This window comes from Corvus kubaryi, unplaced genomic scaffold (genome assembly GCF_017639235.1).
Source record: "Corvus kubaryi isolate FWS band 111438036 unplaced genomic scaffold, C.kubaryi_AGA036_p1.0 37383, whole genome shotgun sequence".
In the NCBI taxonomy this organism is placed as follows: Eukaryota; Metazoa; Chordata; class Aves; order Passeriformes; family Corvidae; genus Corvus; species Corvus kubaryi.
Genome location: NW_024581125.1, coordinates 1,397,740 through 1,417,647, shown reverse-complemented (window position 1 = coordinate 1,417,647; position 19,908 = coordinate 1,397,740). Strand labels below are relative to the sequence as shown.

The 19,908-nt window shown below is 45.0% G+C and overlaps 1 protein-coding gene across 17 annotated transcripts in view; it reads right to left on the bottom strand.

The window, feature by feature from the left end:
* Positions 1 to 19,908, bottom strand: part of AGAP1 (ArfGAP with GTPase domain, ankyrin repeat and PH domain 1) — a 313,696-nt gene that overhangs the window by 66,359 nt on the left and 227,429 nt on the right. For 13 of the 17 annotated variants that reach the window (XM_042035324.1, XM_042035325.1, XM_042035327.1 and 10 more), the window contains one exon: positions 17,369 to 17,530. The exons of the other annotated variants lie outside the window; for them this stretch is intronic. In XM_042035324.1, coding sequence (XP_041891258.1) covers positions 17,369 to 17,530 — 162 coding nt within the window. The remainder of the gene's footprint in view (positions 1 to 17,368; positions 17,531 to 19,908) is intronic. 17 annotated transcript variants of the gene reach the window in all.

The window sequence follows — 19,908 nt, the reverse complement described above, 5'->3', positions numbered from 1 at the left end:
TAATCAGGCCCCGCTAACAACGCAGCCACAGCGGTGTGAGGGGCTGAATGCTGGCATTTCATCAAGGCTGAGCCCCAAATCAATTTGCCCCATGGATTTTATTTTTTGGTGGTGGTGGGGGGCAGGAAGAGCATGGCTAGGAAGAGGAGTATCCTGATAAAAGTGGGAAGGCGCAGCTTGGGAGACCGGCCCCGCTCCTCCAGCGTGGAGATGAAATCACCAATACCCGTGAGGCATCAATGATTTCAGAAAGCTCCAGACCCTTTATGGATTTTTCCTGATAGCCAAAGCTGAACTGCAGCATCATCCACAGCTGTCAGACTGCTATGCTGCAGTGTAATATCACTGTGCACTGCAAATCCCAGCTTCCCCTCAGCTGGGAGAGAGGGACAGGGCTGCTTCTGAGGCAGGATGAGCCAGGATTTCCCCCCCTTGAGAAATGAACGGAGTGTTAAATTTACAAGCAGCACATCAACAGCAGCTTTATCCCATTAGTTGTACCAGCAGCATCCTGCTCCCTGCAGAAGTCAAACCCATTTTATCAAGCCAGTCTTTTAAAAGCAGCAAACCCCTCGGACTGCTGAGCTTCCACGAGTCTGCATTATTCTCTTGTGTTACCTTCCAGCTTTACACCCAAAATCTGCCATTTTTCTTATTCAAAAAAATCATTTTCACTTCTGTAAATATCATGCCAGCCCCTGCCATGGGCAGGGACACCTTCCACTAGCCCAGGTTGCTCCAAGCCCCAGTGTCCAGCCTGGCCTTGGACACTGCCAGGGATCCAGGGGCAGCCCCAGCTGCTCTGGGCACCCTGTGCCAGGGCCTGCCCACCCTCCCAGGGAAGGATTTCTTCCCAATATCTGATCTAAACCTGGATAGAGAACACAAAGCCCCAGCAGATGAATCTCTGGGTTGGCCACAGAAAGAGCTCAGTTTGCACACAGGAGAACATTCAGAGGAGAGGAGGATAGGAGGACCTGACAAAGCAGAAGCAGCAAGAAGAATTTTCTTCAGAAGGCCTAAAAGATCTTTGGAGTGGTAAAAATCCTACAGGCTGCACTCCCAGTAGCAGGAGAAATGCAGATGGAGTATGAAGATGACTGATATCACGGGAAGCAAGGAAAAAAATCCCCCCTCACAACTTCTTTTTGTGGTCTCAGGTCTAACTCAGTGTATTTGCTCTTGAAAGATACTTGTGATAACGTGGCATTAAAAATTGCTCAGCTTTTTATCCCCTGACAATCTCCTGTGAGAGACTTGGACAACTCTGCTCCTTTGCCAATGGAAATCACTTTCTAACCATATCACATATCAGCCTTCCTGGGATTTCACACTGGATCCACATGATGGTAAATAATACACAGATTCTTCAGGATCTCTTCCCTCTTTTCAGCTACAAGCATAATACCCTTTTTTGATTTTTCCAATTCTCTGCAACATTCCCACTGCTACAAAATCCCTTCAAAATTATATGACCTTTCCACGTGGAGCGAACTCACAGGTACAGAAATGGCAAAAAACCCCCACAACACACCAACACAAAACTACCACCAAAACACTGTGCAATCAAATGAAAAAAAAGGTTGGTACAGATTATCTCCTTTAATGGGTGTACCTGGACTTGCTTGGTGGGCAAGAACAAACGGGTTTGGTAAAGAAACTAAGCATGAAAAAACAGGCAGAACAAGGTGCAATCAAAAGCTTGTGAGAAAATCAGAGCTACCAGCCAGACACTGCACTCCTGGGCTCCCCCAGAGCAACAGAACTTTGTCCTCAGGTGAGCTGTAATGTCACGGAGAGGATACAAACGCCTTAAAAATGCTGTGCCAAATACAGTCAGCTTTTCCTGCTTGGAATGGGAATAAGCTAAAAAATGTGCTAAGAAATGATGAGTAATGGAGTCATGCTCTCAGGTTCCTGTAAGTGGTAAAGAGGAGAACCTCACCTTACTGATTGGTGCAGCACAGGGGAGCAGATTCACCCAAAAAATGGAGGGGAAATCAAGGAACCTGTTCCCAGAGATGTACAGCTGGGATAGAAACAGGCACTTGGAGGGAATTTCTTCTACTTCATCTCTCAGCATTCTCACAGTTCTCATTTCAGCCTAGTCCATCCCTCCCACCCCCTTGCAAAAGTGGCTGGACTTCTGACTAAAATTACCATTATGGAGGTGTCTGGCAGTACCTTTTACTTGCAGATAAAAATCTCCATCACCTCTTTCCACAAAGCTTTTTAGGAGGGAAAAAAAAGGAGATGATAAAAAAAAAAAATTCATTTTGAATTTGTCCATCAAACTGTAGAGTCCATCAAACTGGAGTTGATGTGTTAGGACAGACCCAGAAAAAAATGAGCACCCAGTAGGGACTAAGAGCTAGGAGGTGACAATTCCTACATGTACGAATGTGGCATTGCCTTGAAATGACAAAAACCCTTTGTATTTCACAGGGTCTCCGTGATCTACTTCTCTCCAGAAGGATAACTGGAACGAACAAGAATCCTCTGAATGTTTCTTGTATATTCAACATCCTCCTCCAAGCAGGACCAAAGCCCAGCACAATTCTGACAAGCAGAGACTCAAAGAGATTCAACGTGCTGGCTCCTTTGCTGCTCAGAAAACCATTTTGGGTTTCAGTCTGGCTCTGGGGGACAGTTTATGTCAATCTTTTCTTCTTTTTTTTTTCTCACAAGTGTTGCAGGTTAAACTTTGTGCCTAACAACCCTGACAGCGTCCCTGCACATTTTTTAGATGAGCCATTGAGTAGCATTATGACAAATTATGGGGCCTGATGATATGTAACAGGAACATCTCCTCCACTCAGAGGCTGTGGAGGAAATAAAAAGACTGAAAGAAATATTCCTGGCCAAAAAAAAAAAAAAAAAAAAAAAGAAAAGAGGCACGTGGGGAAGCAGCAAGGTTCATTATGGATAGATTATTCACGATTCAGGAGTTCATTATTAATGGATTATTTACAAGTATTTCCTAAGTGCTGTCAGCTGTTCCCCTGGGAATAGCTTTTCAATAATATCCACAACTCAAAGAAAGAATGATGAGCTCTATTGATATTTTTATTACTAAAGGCAGCAGGTAATCATCAATATGCTCAAGAGAAAAGCAAAGACCTATTTCCAGCCTCCTCCACAGTTATTTTTTCATATCATAACAGCTCTGGGCTTATTTTGTCCTCCTTAGTTGGTAAAAAATGACATCACTGCACTTAAAACCTTGTGTATATGGAATTTTGTAGAAGCAGATCCTGATGTTCTGTGACTCTGGGATTTTACGTAAACCTGCTCTGTTAGTCCGTCATTAAAACAGAAAAGAAAAAAGAAAAAAGAAAAAAGAAAAAAGAAAAGAAAAGAAAAGAAAAGAGAAAAAAGAAAAAAGAAAAAAGAAAAAAGAAAAGGAAAGAAAAGAAAAGAGAAAAGAAAATCTAAGATCACACCATGAGTCAAAGTCCAATTTCCTCTTCCACACAGGAAAACCTCCCCATCATTCCAGTACATCCCATTCCTCCATGGGGAACTAACAGACCAAAGCTCAGCTTCTCACTTCACACCTGGGATCCAAAGTTTAACCATAACCAGCGGTGACCTAATTATTAATGAGTTTGCCTGGACAAACTGGAGTCTAATTGTACACAGAGAGACTGGGAGATAAAGATTGCAGTTGACAAATCACTAAAAATTAATCAATTTTCACATTCTCCTTATAATCACTATGGATCCTCACACCAGAGTCTTAGGTAATCTGGCGAGCGTTAACTTACATTTTACCTTATTATTAAAAACATTAAGCACATATTAATCTATGATTTATTACAATTAGGTTTGTTGTAATTTAATTAAACACCGAGGCCTCTTAAGTATTCTGTGAAACTCAGGTATGTTGCCTGGCAAGTGGGGACTTTCTGAAAATAATTTTTCAGGAATCCTCGGTGATATTTTAGAGATCTCCGAATGGGAACTATTACCATGGATGAGAGCTTAGTTTTAGGATGAAAATGTACATTAGTCACTGGGTAAGTATTACCAGACTTCCTTCCCTACATCCACATTTGCAGGCTCAGATTGCTGGGTCATTCCTGTGTGATAAACACCAGATCTCACCACAAAATTGTGTTTATTTACAATAAAAAAAAGCAAGCAGTGATTTCTGACTGACCATTCAAAGCCATGCTCTGAATGGTGGCCACCCAACCAAAAAGTGATTATGTGTGTGACAATGCTGATGCTGAGCCCAAAGTAATAATATTGCTTCCAATTTTAAGGTTAAGTAAACCATGAACTGCACTTTTATGTATAAATATGTCGGTTAAAGCTTTCAAGTTGTCTGGAAACAGGGCTGGATCCCTTTGGTGTTTTGTTTGCCACTACAAAAGCATCGCCTTGGCTGCAAAGCCCCTGTGTTTATGATCGTCACAAACCTGCCACCACCACTAACAATTTTCAAATGAGGAATTTAAATAGTAAAATATTCTTTTTTAAAAGATATTTTTCCCTCAAAAAGCTTGCAGGACCACTGCACACTGTGCACGCAGCCACCGAAGTGCCAAAGGGAAGAGCCGGGGGAAGCAGAAATAAGAGGGAGCTGAAACAGTCTTGGAGCTGCCAATTCCTTGTCAAATGAAGCAGAGGCAGAAACACTCCAGCCTCGCTTTGTCATCCATCACCAGAGAGTGCAGCTCGTCCTCCCTGCATTACAGAGATGGAGTGAGAGCAGCGGGGACGGGAGCCAAAGTCACGTCAATGCCGCGCCGGCCTGCACGGCCCCAGGAGGACGCGGGGCCAAGCAAGGCCACAGCACCTCTCCTCGGATGAATCCTGCACCCTACAGCCTCCCAGGAGACAATCAGACCCCAGAGGTGACAATCAGACTCTAAAAACCATTGGTTTTTTAAAAAGCCCACAGATGTTTCCCACATGTCGGCATCCCACTCCAGTGGGAGCTCTGCTGTGATTCACAGAGCCTCACGGAGCTCGCCATGTCCCCGCACACACAGAGCTTTAAACAGGGGTGTTACTACGGAATCTGTTCCATGACTGCCCCTTCCCAGCCCTCAGGTGAGGAATCCTTTGGGAAAAGCACGTATTCCCACAGGCAGCAGGCTCAAACAACAGAGTCCACACTCGAAGAAAGTCAACAGAACCAATGAGGGAGAATTTCTCCCCTTTAAAACTTCACCTTTCCTCCCTGATGGAGACCAATATGGAAAAGTTAGAGCTGCCCTTCAGGTTTATTATGACTTGGGCACCAAAGGCTTGATTCAAAAGCTCCCAAAGATGCACCAAGAGGCTCCAGACTCAAACCTTTCCCTCTCAGGGTGGGCAAAGGTTGAGGAGCACCCAGCAACCCTGGCTGCCGGCACAGGGATGAGCACACACAGCTCAGCACACACAGACCCACAGGAGTTTCTCTTCCAAAGGAAAGCGAAAAAAGATCCTCGTAGCTCTTGTGGGCTGCCTGGAAGTAGTATAATGTTACTACAAAATAGATACAACACCTCCCCAAAACTAGGATCTGGAATGTCAGACAATAGCTGAACCCCAATTCATTGGAAGAAAACCCAACAGCTCTGTTTCGAAGAGCAAAAACCCACCAGGATAACATTTTTTTGCTCTGAATTCTGGTCTGGCTCCTATGTGGAAGGTGAGAACTGACTTAAAGAAGACAAAAAATTAAAAAAAAAAAACCTTAAAGCTGCTTTTTTAGGGGTGGGACTGGTCAATTTGGGCTCAGTTTTAGGGAAAAAAACACCCACAATCCAAATGAAGAGGAAGCAGTAGAAGAGGGGCAGTACCATGAGGGAGGCATTTAGTGGCAGAAACACCTTCAGGAAAGCCTGGGAGCCTGCAGGACTGCAAAATTAGGAATTGCAGGATATTCAAATGTGAGAAACCAGAGTGGTGGCACTGAACAAGAAGCATCACCTACAATTAAGTATTTCCTTCTCTGGTGCCTGGAGTTCGATAGGCACGGCTTTAATGATTGTATTTTCATTTGAAGGGGTCTGGATGAAGGAAGATGTGACTTTTATAGGGGAGAAATAAACAGCAGCCTAATCAGCCTCTGAGACACGACAATCTAAATGAAGGACCCAGCTACCAACCCTTTGCCTCTTTTAAAGCACATGGATTTATCCTCATTACGGGCTAAAAACAGCCCTGGCTCTGCTTGGGAACGTCAGCCTCGTGCCTCTCGCAGACAAACCCGATGTTTCCTGGCACAGGTGCCAAAATAGACATGTTCTGGCAGCCTGGAGGTGAAACTGGATTAAGTCCTAAAACCTGAATGCTGATCTGCTGTCATTTAACATGAGCTCAACATGTGTGCTCAGCAGCAACTGGAAATGAAATATCTTAAATATTATCAAACGGTACATCATTAAATATAAATTAGATGGAAACAGGGGAAAGCTAAAAATTGACTAGGAGTTCAGCTACTCTAAATGGCTAATACGGCCATTTTTCACCTGAAGCCCTCTCCAATACAGTTTTGCCATTAAGCAAAAACCTAAAGAAAGGTAATCAATTCCAACTAAAAAGCACTTCTCCCGGAATGACTGCACTTCAAACCCCTGGCTGGCTGCCAGCCCCTACCCCCACACACCCCCCCGCCCCCCCAGACAACAGCCATCAATGTTTCTGACTATCACAGGAGCACGAGGGGCCATGCATAATTGACTGGAAGATGGGCTAAAACTGTGCCCAATCAGTGTGTGATCAAAACCGCGTGGAATATTCAGCGCCACTTGATTACACGGAGCCTCGTCCTCCCGCTCTCCTCATGAAATCTCTTCAAGGTCCAGAGTACTGTAATAAGATCATTACTGTCAAGCGCTACGAATCGCAGGCAATGAGTCTTGGGATAGGAAGTCATACTTCACAAGCTCCTCTGGTCTTCCTTTTTTTTTTTTTTTTTCCCCCCGCCCCCCCGGGGGGCGGGGTTTTTTTTTTTTTTTTTGTATTTTACTGCGTGTTGAGGCAGCAAGGCGACGAGGTGACAGATAATGATCACATCACTGTGTGGCAACTAGAAAGGCACTTTTAAGAAAGAGCACAGAGAAATCAGCTTAAGAGAAACTCAAACAAAAAAATTTTTTTTTTTTTTAAAGGGCTTTTTTTTTTCCCCCCTCAAAAATTAAATAGAATTAAACTGTGCAGTGTTCTCCTTTCATGAATTGTGATTTAATGTCATTGAATTTAATCATTTGATAGATTTTCATATTATCCCAAAGCCTATTACCTCACAGACAAATGGCCAATTTTCTCCAGCTCACGCTCACAAAAGAAACCTTTATTAAATTTTTTTTTTTTTTTTTCTTTTTCAGAGTCGGGGGGGAATTGGTGGAAAATGTCAATGATGAGGCCTGTTCAAGTTTCCCTTTTTACCTACTGCTTCCTGGAGTTGCACACCACATACGATGCATAACATCTATCACAAGTAACTGGTCTGTAAAGAGAAAGGTGGAGGGACAGAAAACAGGAGATTAAAGCACAGGGTATAAAATAAACATAACAGCAAGCTCAGCGCTGAAACCTCACACAGGGCACGTGGATGTGCAGCGGGGACTTCGGCTGATTTAAGGTTTAAAACTTGACAAAACAAGATGGGTTTGGAGTGACTGACTGGCCAGGAGCTGGAAATAAAAAGGGCTCTGCAGTACTGTCACAGGGATGACATCAACAGCACAGAGCACGGGACCTGGAATGGCTCCAGTTGTGGTTTTCAGCTGGAGAAGGCTCCAGTGGTGGCACAACTGCTTAAGGGGAAGGGAAGTCCACCTTGCCCACATCTCCAGCAACTCCCACCTACAGCACCTCCATCACCTCCTCCAGGCCCAGCACCTCCCATCAGCTCCAGAACCTCCACTAGAGCAGATTAAACCCTGTACCACAGCATTCCCCACCTGGATTTCCCCAAGGAGAACCCCATCCTCTCGGATTAGCTCCCTTTCAAACACCTTCCACTGGGAGACTCCTCCTCAAACCCACCCTTTGAACATCATCATTGCATGAAAAGACTCAATTTCCACAGGATCCCAGAATGGCGTGGGTTGGAAGGGAACTTAAAGCCCATCCAGTGCCACCCCCTGCCATGGGCAGGGACACCTCCCACTGTCCCAGGCTGCTCCAAGCCCCAATGTCCAGCCTGGCCTTGGGCACTGCCAGGGATGCAGGGGCAGCCACAGCTTCTCTGGGCACCCTGTGCCAGGGCCTGCCCACCCTCCCAGGGAAGAATTCCATCCCAACATCTGACCTAAACTCACTCTTTCGGTCTGCAGCCAATATATGCATTTTCAGCCATATATTTAGTAATATTGCTCATGTATATCTCCACTCTCCTCAGTTTTGGATGTGTTTTTTAAAAGATGTCACAAACACCGTGACAAAGAATCAAAACAATAAGGGGCACAAGTATTTCTTCATCTACAGGTTGTTATTAAATCCATCATTGACGAAAATGTAGGGGTTTACAACTAAAAAGGAATTACCAAGTTGTTATTTCTACATTCTGCTCTGTGTGTACCTCTTGATTACGAGTCCTCATCAGCCAAGATCACATTTAATAACCCCTGGGTAGATCACACCTGACACATTCCCCCTTGAATTCCAGGCCTGAGCTATCCATGGCAAACCTCCACAACCAGGGCTTCTGAAGGGAATTACTTAGGACTTCCACTCTTTAAAGGAAGCTGCTTCCCACTGCAGTTCTGTAGCTCAGTTCCAACAAGCTGATTGATGAGTCCAAGTGCACAGGCATCCTTCAAAAACCAGATCTTCCCTCTACACCAAAATACCCTGATTATTGAACTTGTGACACTTTGCCTCAAGAGGTCAGTTACATGGCGAACAGGAGGACAAAGTTATACTGAGCACAATTACCTGATTTTAGCCTTTTCACTGGCTGCAGCTTTATAATACATAATCACCTAATTTTATGATGTTTTAATTTAGGTATATAGGTTCATAATGAAATGCAATTGCCCTACACTCTGGAAAAATTAGAAGGCACTTGTAGAATAGACATTTTTATTTAAGGACCAGAACTACCAACTTCTCTAGCAGGAGTAACAGCTTACAAACACTTCTTGCTACCTTGCAACCATCACCTCGTGGACATCAGGAGCTGTTTTCAGAACCGAGGTCTCTGTGTCAAGCTCACAGCACACTGCTGAGGACACTAATTACCCAAAGCCAGTGAAATGCTAAGGTGCCACTTGTCTTCATTCAATTACAAAGCTACTTAAAACTTCTTCCTTCCCCCCAAAAAATCAGGCCAAATCCCAGCGTGGCACTGGATACACAGCAAGCCCTTCTGCTGTCGCAGTGCTCAAAGTGGGACTAATTTTTCGAGAAATGCAGAAAATAAAATAAAGAGAAGTGCTGTCTTTCTCTCACTCTCCAGATATGCCAGTGTGTGCAACCACCACCAATTCATCCCAAGCCTCAACCTTTCCAGAATCCCCTTTTCCTGCTGACCACCACTGCGACACTTTTCCTTTCAACCAGGTAGGCGGAACCGGCCGCCTCTCCCGACCCCGGGCTGACGGCGCTTCTGAAGGGAAGCAGGAACCTTTCAACTTGTTTAGCCTGCAATGAAGTAGGTTAAAACAATAGATGAGCTTCACCTCCCTTGTCTTTCACTCCTCAGCATCAACATAAGTGTCTTTCAGCAGCAACCCTTTCATGTCAGGGAGGCTGCGGCAGCCGAGGCTCGAGGATTCCCAACAAGTGACCTTTCTGCCTCGGTTGAAAGTCAGGCTCTGAAGATTCGGGCTGGTTTTATTAATTTCTGCCCTCCTGCTTCCTGGGTGCACAGCCCTTGGCCAGGACTGAGTTTCTTGTGGATGAAGTCACAGCTGAGCAGAGGAATTAGAGCCTGGGAGTGTTCTTACAGGGATAGGGGATAAACTCTCAGATGCTCAAACAAGCACCTGGCATTATGGACAACAAATATGGGCACACACTGCTGGGTTTTCTTTTTAAAGTTCTCTTGCAGGCAGGAAGAACACAGCTATGTATTCTGCTCATTTTTAATGCCTACTAAACCCTAAGACCTGCTTTATTTGGGGGGTATTTAAATAAATTGTTTCCCAAAAGGCAGCTAGAGCAGAGAATAGTGGATCAGGAAAGGCTCACGACTCTTCCGAGATAAGCTACAAAATGAGGATGCAAATACTTAACTGAAACATTTCTAAAATCTCACTGAAAGCAAACTCATTGAACTCCAGGTTTAGGAAGTTGGGTTTTGTGTGTCCAGTGAAATTCAGCAAAATGGTATTTGCTGCAATTCCTGAAATGTTTCGTGTACAGGAGGACCACACAAATGACACGACGGCCAACAAATTGGAGACAAAGAGAATTCAGCAGCAGCCCTAAATGAATTACAAACCTATTTGAAACCTCCCAACCTTCCTAGTAATCTGCTCATCCTGCCAACCCCTCCAGTTCCAAATAAATGCTTCGTTTCTTCATTCAGCATTGTAGTCAAAATGCCACTTTTGTATCCCTCTCTCTTTAAGCACTGAGTATTTTTTAAAACTATGAACTTTCTAAAACTTCAGGCACTTAAAAGAGACCAGAAATAGAAACAAAACCTGCTCTCACTAAACCCTCCATCACAAGAGGCACAGAAATAGTACCCGACAGGATGGGAACATACTCCTCTTCTGTATGACTTGGGTCTGCATTTGGGATTTTGAATTTTATATTTATGTATTTATTTTTTTAGAGGGGAAAAGCTTAAGATATCCCTTATCATTGTAAGGAGAGTACAACTGAAAAAAAAAAGAAAAGAAAAAAGAGTAGGAAATTATTAAGGAATTACTGTTTTCCCCTTCTGATTTATCTCCACACTTTGTGTTGCTGCTGTACCCCAATACCACTACACAGCAGGCTGGAATTATTGAGAGCTGATTTAAAGGGATCAGCTAAAACAATTAGGATGGCAAGATCATCAGCAATAACTTCTGTGGGATTCCTACATGGGCAACACCTGTTTGTTGTACACTTAATTATCCTCTAATGGACTGCAAACAGCTTTTACTTGAAGAGGTTTTGGTGCCAGCTTAGGTCTGGTCATTACTTCAAGCAACACAATCCATCCAAGGACCTCGACATCCAATGGATTCGATTCCAAAGGTTACAAACTCTTTAGTAGGTGAGTGGTTCTGCCCTTGCTGCAGCTGCAGGTCAAGATATTACATTTCACATCTTCCTTACAGAGAAAAGGCAGCAAAAATGCTGCGGCTCTTTGTGCTGGAAAGGTTTGTGAACATGCTGTCCTCTGACAGTGTCAGAAGGTTTCTTCCAGACCATAAAAAGCCAAAAAAAAAAAAAAAAAAAAAAAAAAAAAAATATATATATATATATCTAAGAGCAGCAGGTAAAAATACCCTCCTTCATCATGGTGCTTAATCCAGTGTATTATAAATAAATATTAGCATTAACAATATCAAGTCCATCTGTCAAAGGAAGAATCTGCTCCTGATTTTGCTCCTTGAGGTGTTTCCACTAATTTCCAAAAATCCCAAATGACATTTTAGAGAAATGGAATTTCATTGGTTTGGTGTGGCCACCACGCTTCCTAAACTCTGCACCCAAGGAAATGCATGTTAAAATTGGGTGGAGGACACCACGATGTGGAGCCAAGAATGTTTAGATCACTTCAGGGGATGATGCCAGCAGGTAAATGGATCACCACCAGTGTGCTCAGGAAAGCTTAGGGTGGGAGGCTGCAGGCAAAATGCACACAGGTGTTTCCATGCATTTCAGTGACCTTCTGTATTGCTTCTGAGCTATTCATTTAAAAGAGCAAAATTTCAGGTGTTCTACAGAGAACTTGCATTTCCCTAGCTCACGTCGTCCTCCTGGTTGTGGGGTGGCTGAAAGGGACAACAGGGAGAAACCAGATGAAAGCAATGATGGTTTTGCTTATTGCTGAAAGAACAACTGAAAAGCCTCACTAAACCTTGTTCTTCCATCCACAGAAAACTGACAAATCTATTTTAATTTCCCACTTAACTAGGGCTCATTTTCAATGCTCAGTGACACAAAACACGTGTGCTTTAAAAAACAAGAATCTTTTAAATACCTTTACCAGTTTACCCCAGGAAAAGCCAAAAAAAAAAATGATTTCTCAGTAAACTGGGGTTTCTCCTTTAGCTAAAAGCCAGGAAGTGTAAACCTGGAGTTGGGTCCAGACTGCACAGAGCAGCAAAGCACCAGGAAAAGCAATTACTGCACAAGGGGCAGAGAACAAATACCTTTGTGTTAAGAAAGCAGTTCTGAGAAGAAACATAAAAGGTCCTCCTTTGTCCTTCAAAACTTCTTTAGAAACAAATGATGAAGAAGAACATGGATTTCTGAGAGTTTGGAAAAGTCTACCAAGTTGCTGCTCACATTTCCTGCTCCTCAAGCGCCATTTCCCAGCGGAATGCAGAGCTGGGGGGTTTTGCCCCAGGATGCTGAGAAGGGAGATAAATTCTCTTCCCTGTGAGGGTGGGCAGGCCCTGGCACAGGGTGCCCAGAGAAGCTGGGGCTGCCCCTGCATCCCTGCAAGTGTCCAAGGCCAGATTGGATGGGGCTTGGAGCAGCCTGGGACAGTGGGAGGTGTCCCTGCCCATGGCAGGGGTGGAATGGATGGGCTTTAATGTCCCTTCCAACCCAAACCATTCCATGATCCCGTGGTCTCCCTGAGGGAAGGAGTGGATTTTCCCATCCCACTGGGATGTGGCTGGGCTGACCCTATAGCAGACAGCAGTGCTGGCCCCACTGGCTGGATCTCCTGTAAATGTAAAACTTGGAGAGCAGGGATGATCCCAGTGCTGAAAGGCAGCCTGGGGCTTTCCTAAAATCCCAGTGATGGATGGAGGGGAGGCAGGCTCAAGCTGGCATAGCCATGAGGCTTTAAAACCAACAAGAGTAAGAAAAATAAACACTGGGAAAGATCTTTCTGTGAAGAGCATTTCCAAGAAAGCCTTTTAATTTTCCTGCTTGTTTTGCAGCTGAAAAGCCTTCCTATCATCCCTGGCTGTTCCTGTAAGTGCAGCAGCACAAGGGGACCCAAACAGATGAGGCTCCAAGCAGCCATTCCTCTTTGAAACACAGCTCTGTCTAATCCTGCTCCGAGCAACTTCAGGCAGCATGGTGGGAAAAAAACCTGCTGGTTGCTGGCACCTTGCCTAATGTAAGCATTCCTGCTGCTACCCTCAAAAACACCGAGGGATTTTTTTCAGTGACAAGTTCTGCACAGAGAACTAAAAAACTTCTCCCTGGGTTTCACTGCTCTGGGGAAAAAAAAAAAAAAGAGAATTCACAAGAATCTGCTTTTCCAAAATAGGAATTGAATTTTAATTTCTGTCCAAGTGCAACACAGGTGCTTTAGTATTTTTGTTGTCTCAGAAAAGCTGCAGAAAGATCAACCAAGGGAGATGAAAGGACCCATCCCAGAAAGAGAGGGCTGTGCATGTGCAGATAGTGTGGAGAGAGAAGAATCAGCATGACCTTTATGGAAGGGCATAAAAGGGATGAGCATCAGTCCTTGGAATTGGTGAATCACCCTGAGCTCAGTGTCCATCATCGTGATATCTGAGTACTTGGGCAGAGGTCAATGATCAAAGCAGGCACGTTCAAGGAGGGAAAAAAAGCCCTGCAAAGTGCAGTGAAAATGCTCGAGTTTGCTGAAGACCAGATTTAAACCTCATTGAACACCTCAGCTTTGGTGCAGACGGAAATGAAGGAACCCAGAATTCCCGTTTGAAAGCTGACACTTGAAACGTGCCTGGAGCCAAAGGAAGGCGACACAAAATCTAGAATTACCCACACCATTTAACTCTGATCCATTGTACCTGCCTGAACAGTGACTGCAGGAGGATCCTCCTCCTCCTCCTTTGCACGTGGAGCTCAGGATTTCCAGAAGGAAGGAAGGAAGATGTGGTTCTCCCACAATTGTCACCACAGGCTTCTGGAGCCCATTTGCAGCAAGTCACCTGCTGCATCTTAAACACTTTGATCAAAGTTGCATCTCCCAGAACATCTTCTCTGACTGTCTGATTTGGATTTGTGGTCTTCAAAAGTGCAGTAATCCTCTGAGGGTTTAAATCTAGGTGGTGGTGGGGGAAGACAAATCTTTTAGGTCACTGGACAGATTTGTAGCCAAGCGCTGGAGAACAAGGAAATAACTGGAACTGAAAACGGCTTCGAAGTGCAAGACAGATGTGAAAATTACAGAATCAGAATATCCTGAGTTGCAAAGGACCCACAAGGATCGCTGATCCAACCCCTGGCCCTGCACAGACCCCCCACCAATCCCACCCTGGGCATCCCTGACAGCGCTGTCCAAACGCTCCTGGAGCTCTGGCAGCCTCGGGGCCGTGCCCATTCCCTGGGGAGCCTGGGCACTGCCCAGCACCCTCTGGGGGAAGAACCTTTCCCTGAGATCCAACCCAAACTCCTCTGACATTCAACTACTTGGAGAAAGTACCCAGAACAGCCTGAACCTGGTTGGACTCGAGGATCTTCGAGGCCTTTTCCAACCTCAACGATTCGGTGATTCTGCCTTGCACCAATACAAGTAGCAGAAAATCCAAAGGCTGCAAGGGCCCACACGCCAGGATTGGGAAAGAGCAACCCCCCCAGCCTTTGTGAGTCTTGCTAGGACATCCTTAATGGGAATCTACAACCACTATTACTCTTTGCGAGACGCCCTTCTCCTAAAAGGACAGGGAGCTGGAGCACGCCTCATTGCCTTCTCCTTCAGCTCCCACTGACAGACGAGGCTGCCTGTCCTCGCTGTCAGCCATCCCCTCCCAGCCCTGCTAGGGATTCAAGGACCAGCCAGATTAGCTGTCTGCTGAAGGATGCCCAGAGCTCTGGGATGCCCAGAGCCCTGCGTGGAAACTCCTGATTCTGCCCTTGTGGCCAAACCGCTGCTTTTCACCGGGCTGCGCTTGAAAAGAGATGTTGTAAAATTAAAGAGTTTAACGACCACTGGGGCCCTCCCAAGACACAACTGCAAGTCCCAAACAGAACAGAGTGCTCACCCTAGAAGATATGTGGGAAGAGGCAGGTCAAAGGATGGGCTCATGCAGAGGTACAAACACTGTAAAAGGAGGCATTGGTGCTGTTGGAGGGTGACCAGAGGAGGGAACGAAGCTGGGGAGCTGGGGCTGGAGCTGGGGCTCCTGGAGCCCCACGAGCGGCTGAGGGAGCTGGGAAGGGGCTCAGCCTGGAGCAAAGGAGGCTCAGGGGGGACCTTGTGGCTCTGCACAAGTCCCTGACAGGAGGGGGCAGCCGGGGGGGAAATCGGGCTCTGCTGCCAGGGAACAGGGACAGGAGGAGAGGGAACGGCCTCAGGCTGGGCCAGGGGAGGTTTAAATTGGATATTGGGGAAAACGTCTTCACAGAAAGGGCTGTCCAGCCCTGGCCCAGCTGCCCAGGGCAGCGGTGGCGTCCCCATCCCTGGAAGGATTCAGAAGATGTGTAGATGTGGCACTTGGGGACATGGATTAGTGGTGGCCTTGGCAGTGCTGGGGGCATGGTTGGACTCCATGATCTCAGAGGGCTTTTCCATCCCAAATGATTCTACTCCCTTTAAGGCTCCCTGTGTGTTACTGAGTTGCCAACAACTTCTTGCCTTTCTAGGAGCACACTGATCCCATTTCTAGGAGAGGGGACAATTTTGCTGAGTTACTGCAAGAGGATTTCAGGTAACACAGTGCAATGCTGGAAGGCGAGGAGAAGAGGAAGAGCAAAACAGAGGAGGACTGAAGGATGGACTCTGCAATCAGAATAGGGACATCAGGGAAAAGAGACCCAACTGCAAACCCCCCAGTGCTCCCTCCTGCAGCCCAGGACCACACAGGCTCCAGCTCCAGTGCCTTGTGAAAATAATCTCCCCAGGAGAAGGAAAACATACACCTATTAACTGCTCAGAAAGAGATTTTTCAAAGGCTCTCGATATCCAGCTGGTCTTGATTCATAGTGACTTCAACAAAATATTCTTGGGCCAATGGTGAACGCTCTGAAAAATCCCCTCTGTAATTTGCCATTGAGGTATGAAAATAAGTGGTGTAAAAGGGCTTCTTTAAAAGGAAGAAAAAAAGGAAAAAGGACAAATTAAAAATGAAAGGTTGAACTAAAATTTGGCTTCGGGCCATAAACTAGGGGGAAACTAACAGCAAAGATAGTTAAATGACTGGAAAGAGAACACAACAGGAGCTGTTATGAAAAAAAAGCTGATGGCTTTTTAAAAAAGGATTTGTATAGATAGCTGGGGAAATAAATTCCGGATGTGATAGAAGTGCAATTGAGAAATTAAATAAATGGAAAATAAGGATGACTAAGTAGTAGTTAACATGCCCCTTCTCGGTTGTATACTATTATCACACCTATTTTTAATGTCTCTTCAGCTGTCTGCAATTGTCATCCTCTTTTCAGAACTTGTTCCAACATTCTTTGAAACAGAATTAGCTGTTTTTTACTCTCCCATGCTTACAACCACATCTCTTTCTTACTCAACACTCCCCTTTTCCCACAATGTTATTCCATTGTCTCCCTTTTTCATCTCTCCTTATGTGTTGACTCCCCAGTTTCTGAGCCTTCCAACCACCCTTGTTCATCTTTTTTTTTTTTCTGGAGCTCTTTTGGTTGAATCCTAGCATGTTTCTTTTCTTCTCTTCTAAAGCTGCAAGCATGTTTTATATCATATCTGGCTCCTGTACACATTGTTACCCCTTCAGAAGGGCATTGAACAGCTACAGCAGTGTGGAAATAGTAAGCTAAACTAAGGGAGAAAAAGAAGTTCTTTTTGGCTTCTGCTTTCTGGCTCGTAAAAAAAAGAACCCAAACATTTAAACTCTCCCCTTTTCCCTTTTATCCTCAAATAACACAAGCTTTCCACGAGCAGCTGAATATTCAAACAACGAGAGGCATCAGAAGTGCTGGCCATTCTAGAGCTCAGGATGAGCCTAAGGAGATGTGATAACACAAGATTTAATAATACTGAAAAAAACCACACAAGTTCTGACGTGATCTGGGGGCTACGGAGTGAACATCAATTTTTCCTCCTTGCTCACATTCCAAGTGTGCCTCTTCCTTACCTCAACACCTAATGATGCTCCACATTAACTTGGGGATTCTGATTGATTTAAAAAAAAAAAAGAAAAAGGTTCTGAACACATTTCAGGCAGCTGAATTCAGCGCCGTGATGCCTCAGACGATTCAGCTCCATCATTAAAAGCTCAGTCTTTAATTTCTCACCATTCCCTTTCCCTCGTGCATTCAGAGCCGAGGCTGTGGCTGAGCTAACAACACTCTTTGGAATGGCATTTTTCAAAATTCAGGCTTGAATTTTTTTGAAACCTACCTTCAGCTGTGCCCGAGATCCCATCAGCTTTGAAGTTGCTTGTGCTTTTCTTCCGGCGGTGCTTCTTTCTGTTGGCGTGGGGGGAAGGAGGGGGGTCCAGTTTGGGGCTGGTAGTACTGGATATACTGGGGCTGGAACACACCGAATCTCCCAGGCCGGTGTCTGCATTGGGGGGGGGGGGGGGGGAAAAAAGGGAAGAAACATAAAAATGCTGCGAGATTGAAATGGGTGATGGTTGGAACCCAAGCTACAACCCCTGGCTGTACGACCTCGCAGATACGTTCTTGAGCTCATTCGGGAGATGCTCCAAACAATATCCATTATTTTGCTCAAAAAGGAACCAAAAAAGCCCAACTTGGCTGAAGTGCTGATGTAAATCCTGTTAGAGTAACAGGACTCAGCATCAATTTTAGGAGCAGGCCAGCTGGAATGCACGAAACCAATGGGAAAACACGTTATTGCTTCCAATTCTTCTTTCCTCCAAAGATCTTCCCACACCTCACATCAACTCGTGTAACACTTGGGATGTTTTAACAGATAATGGAACAGAGATATCCCTGCATCCTCTGGATGTTCTCTGCTGTCATTAATATCAGACAGGCACACGCTGTGATGGAGGCGATGGCAACAAAGGTGGGAAAATAAGGTAATGTACACCTGGTACAGGTGATAATTGTGTGATAAAGAGTCACTTCCTACCTGCTGCCAAGGAAAATAAATAATCCCACGTTACTCTGTTCAGTTTCCTGCTTTATTAACTCCAACAATTTTAAGAACTGGATCCTTCTACAGAGTAAATACTCAAGTAACCTTAATCCAGGATTTTCCCCCCAAGGTTGGTAATATGATTTTTGTTTAATTACTAGCTTGGTTTGGATTTTAATTATAAAATTCAGCATAAAACCTACACTTTAAAAGGAAAGTGCTTGCTATTATGGAAAGTGAAGCCATTTCCAGAACCTTACTTAAATACCATATTGCACTTCAGTGCAATATCAGGACTGCACTTATGTGCCATATCCTTAAAATCTCCTAGACAGATATTCAGCAAATACATTCCCACGACTGCCTTTTGGGGTTAAATACTTGGTGATTGGTTTCAGAATAGCAGACATGGGGAACAGAACAAAAATCCTTAATATAAAGCTTAAGTGTAGTAACAGGAACACGTATCAGTTTAACTAATATGAAAATCACAAAAATATTTTAAAAACACCTTTTGATTTTTTTTTGCATAGTTAAATTCCCACAGAACTGCCTATCTGACAAAACCCAACCTATTTTGGTTTCTTTTCCTTCCTAATAAAGTTTATTTACTAATTACCCCCTAAGCACAGTTGTGCTCTAAGTTATTAGTGGGGGATAAATTATGTAGCTAATTGCCTGGCAAGAGAGACCAAATCACACATTAATCTTTATATTAAGGATTTCTGCTCTTTTCCCTACATCCACTAGCTTGAAACCAGTTCCCAAGAATTTAACCCCAAAGGGAATCATGGGGATGTGCTTACTCTGTATCAGTGTAGGAGATTTTAAAGATTTGCCCCGTAACTGGTGCAAGTGGCTTTCCTGGCTGAGTTTGCTGTCTCTCAAGGGGAGGAGGAAGGCAAACCCAGGTGAGAATCCTGGTGGGAATCCTCTTGGCCAAGGGGACACAGATCCCTTTGGATCCATGACACGGGAAGAAGATGCAGAAGAGGGTGCCAGAAACACAAAGGCATGAGCACAGATGCAGTGGGGTTACTGCCAGTCCCAAATATTGACATCCAGCTTGATTCTGGAGGTTTCCTATGTTGAGACTTAAAAAGAAGGGAAAAAACCCAGGGTGCCCAGAGAAGCCGTGGCTGCCCCTGGATCCCTGGAAGTGCCCAAGGCCAGGCTGGATGGGGCTTGGAGCAACCCGGGCTAGTGGAAGGTGTCCCCCTCTGAGGCGTCAGAACTAGATGATGTTTAACATCCCTTCCAATCCAAACCTTTCTGGGATTCTGTGATTCCAAATGCTCCACTTTTCCCCACTCATTCCCAGCTTGCACTTTAGAAACAATTGAACCCATCCGTGTTCACCACCTCATGCACCTGCAGCATCAACCACCACGCCCTGGGCCCATCAAACAGTGAAGGAACCACACAATCCTGAGGCAACGCCACGGAACACATCCTGTTAAAAACCATCAGGGTAGATCCACACACTGGTGGCAGCTCTGTCTAATTTGGAGGCTGTAAATCCCCCCAACAAAACCTGCTCGTGAGCTCTGACAAACGAGGGACGTACAGGGTTTGATGCCTGGCGTCGGGAGAGCTGAAGAATTAACCTCCCGTGGTAAATCCTCGCCATCCACAGCCCCTTGCAGGTAATAACCTGCTGTCCTTGGGTCAAACTGCTCTGAAGTGGAAGCCTGGAGCTTTCCCTCCCCCTCAACCAGCGAGGCAACGTCGATCCCTCGTAAAGGGAGCCGAGCCGATATTGTCGGTGCGTTACTGCCCCGATTCCCGGTTTCCGAGCCCACCCTTTGAAGACGGGAGTTATTTAACATTCCCCT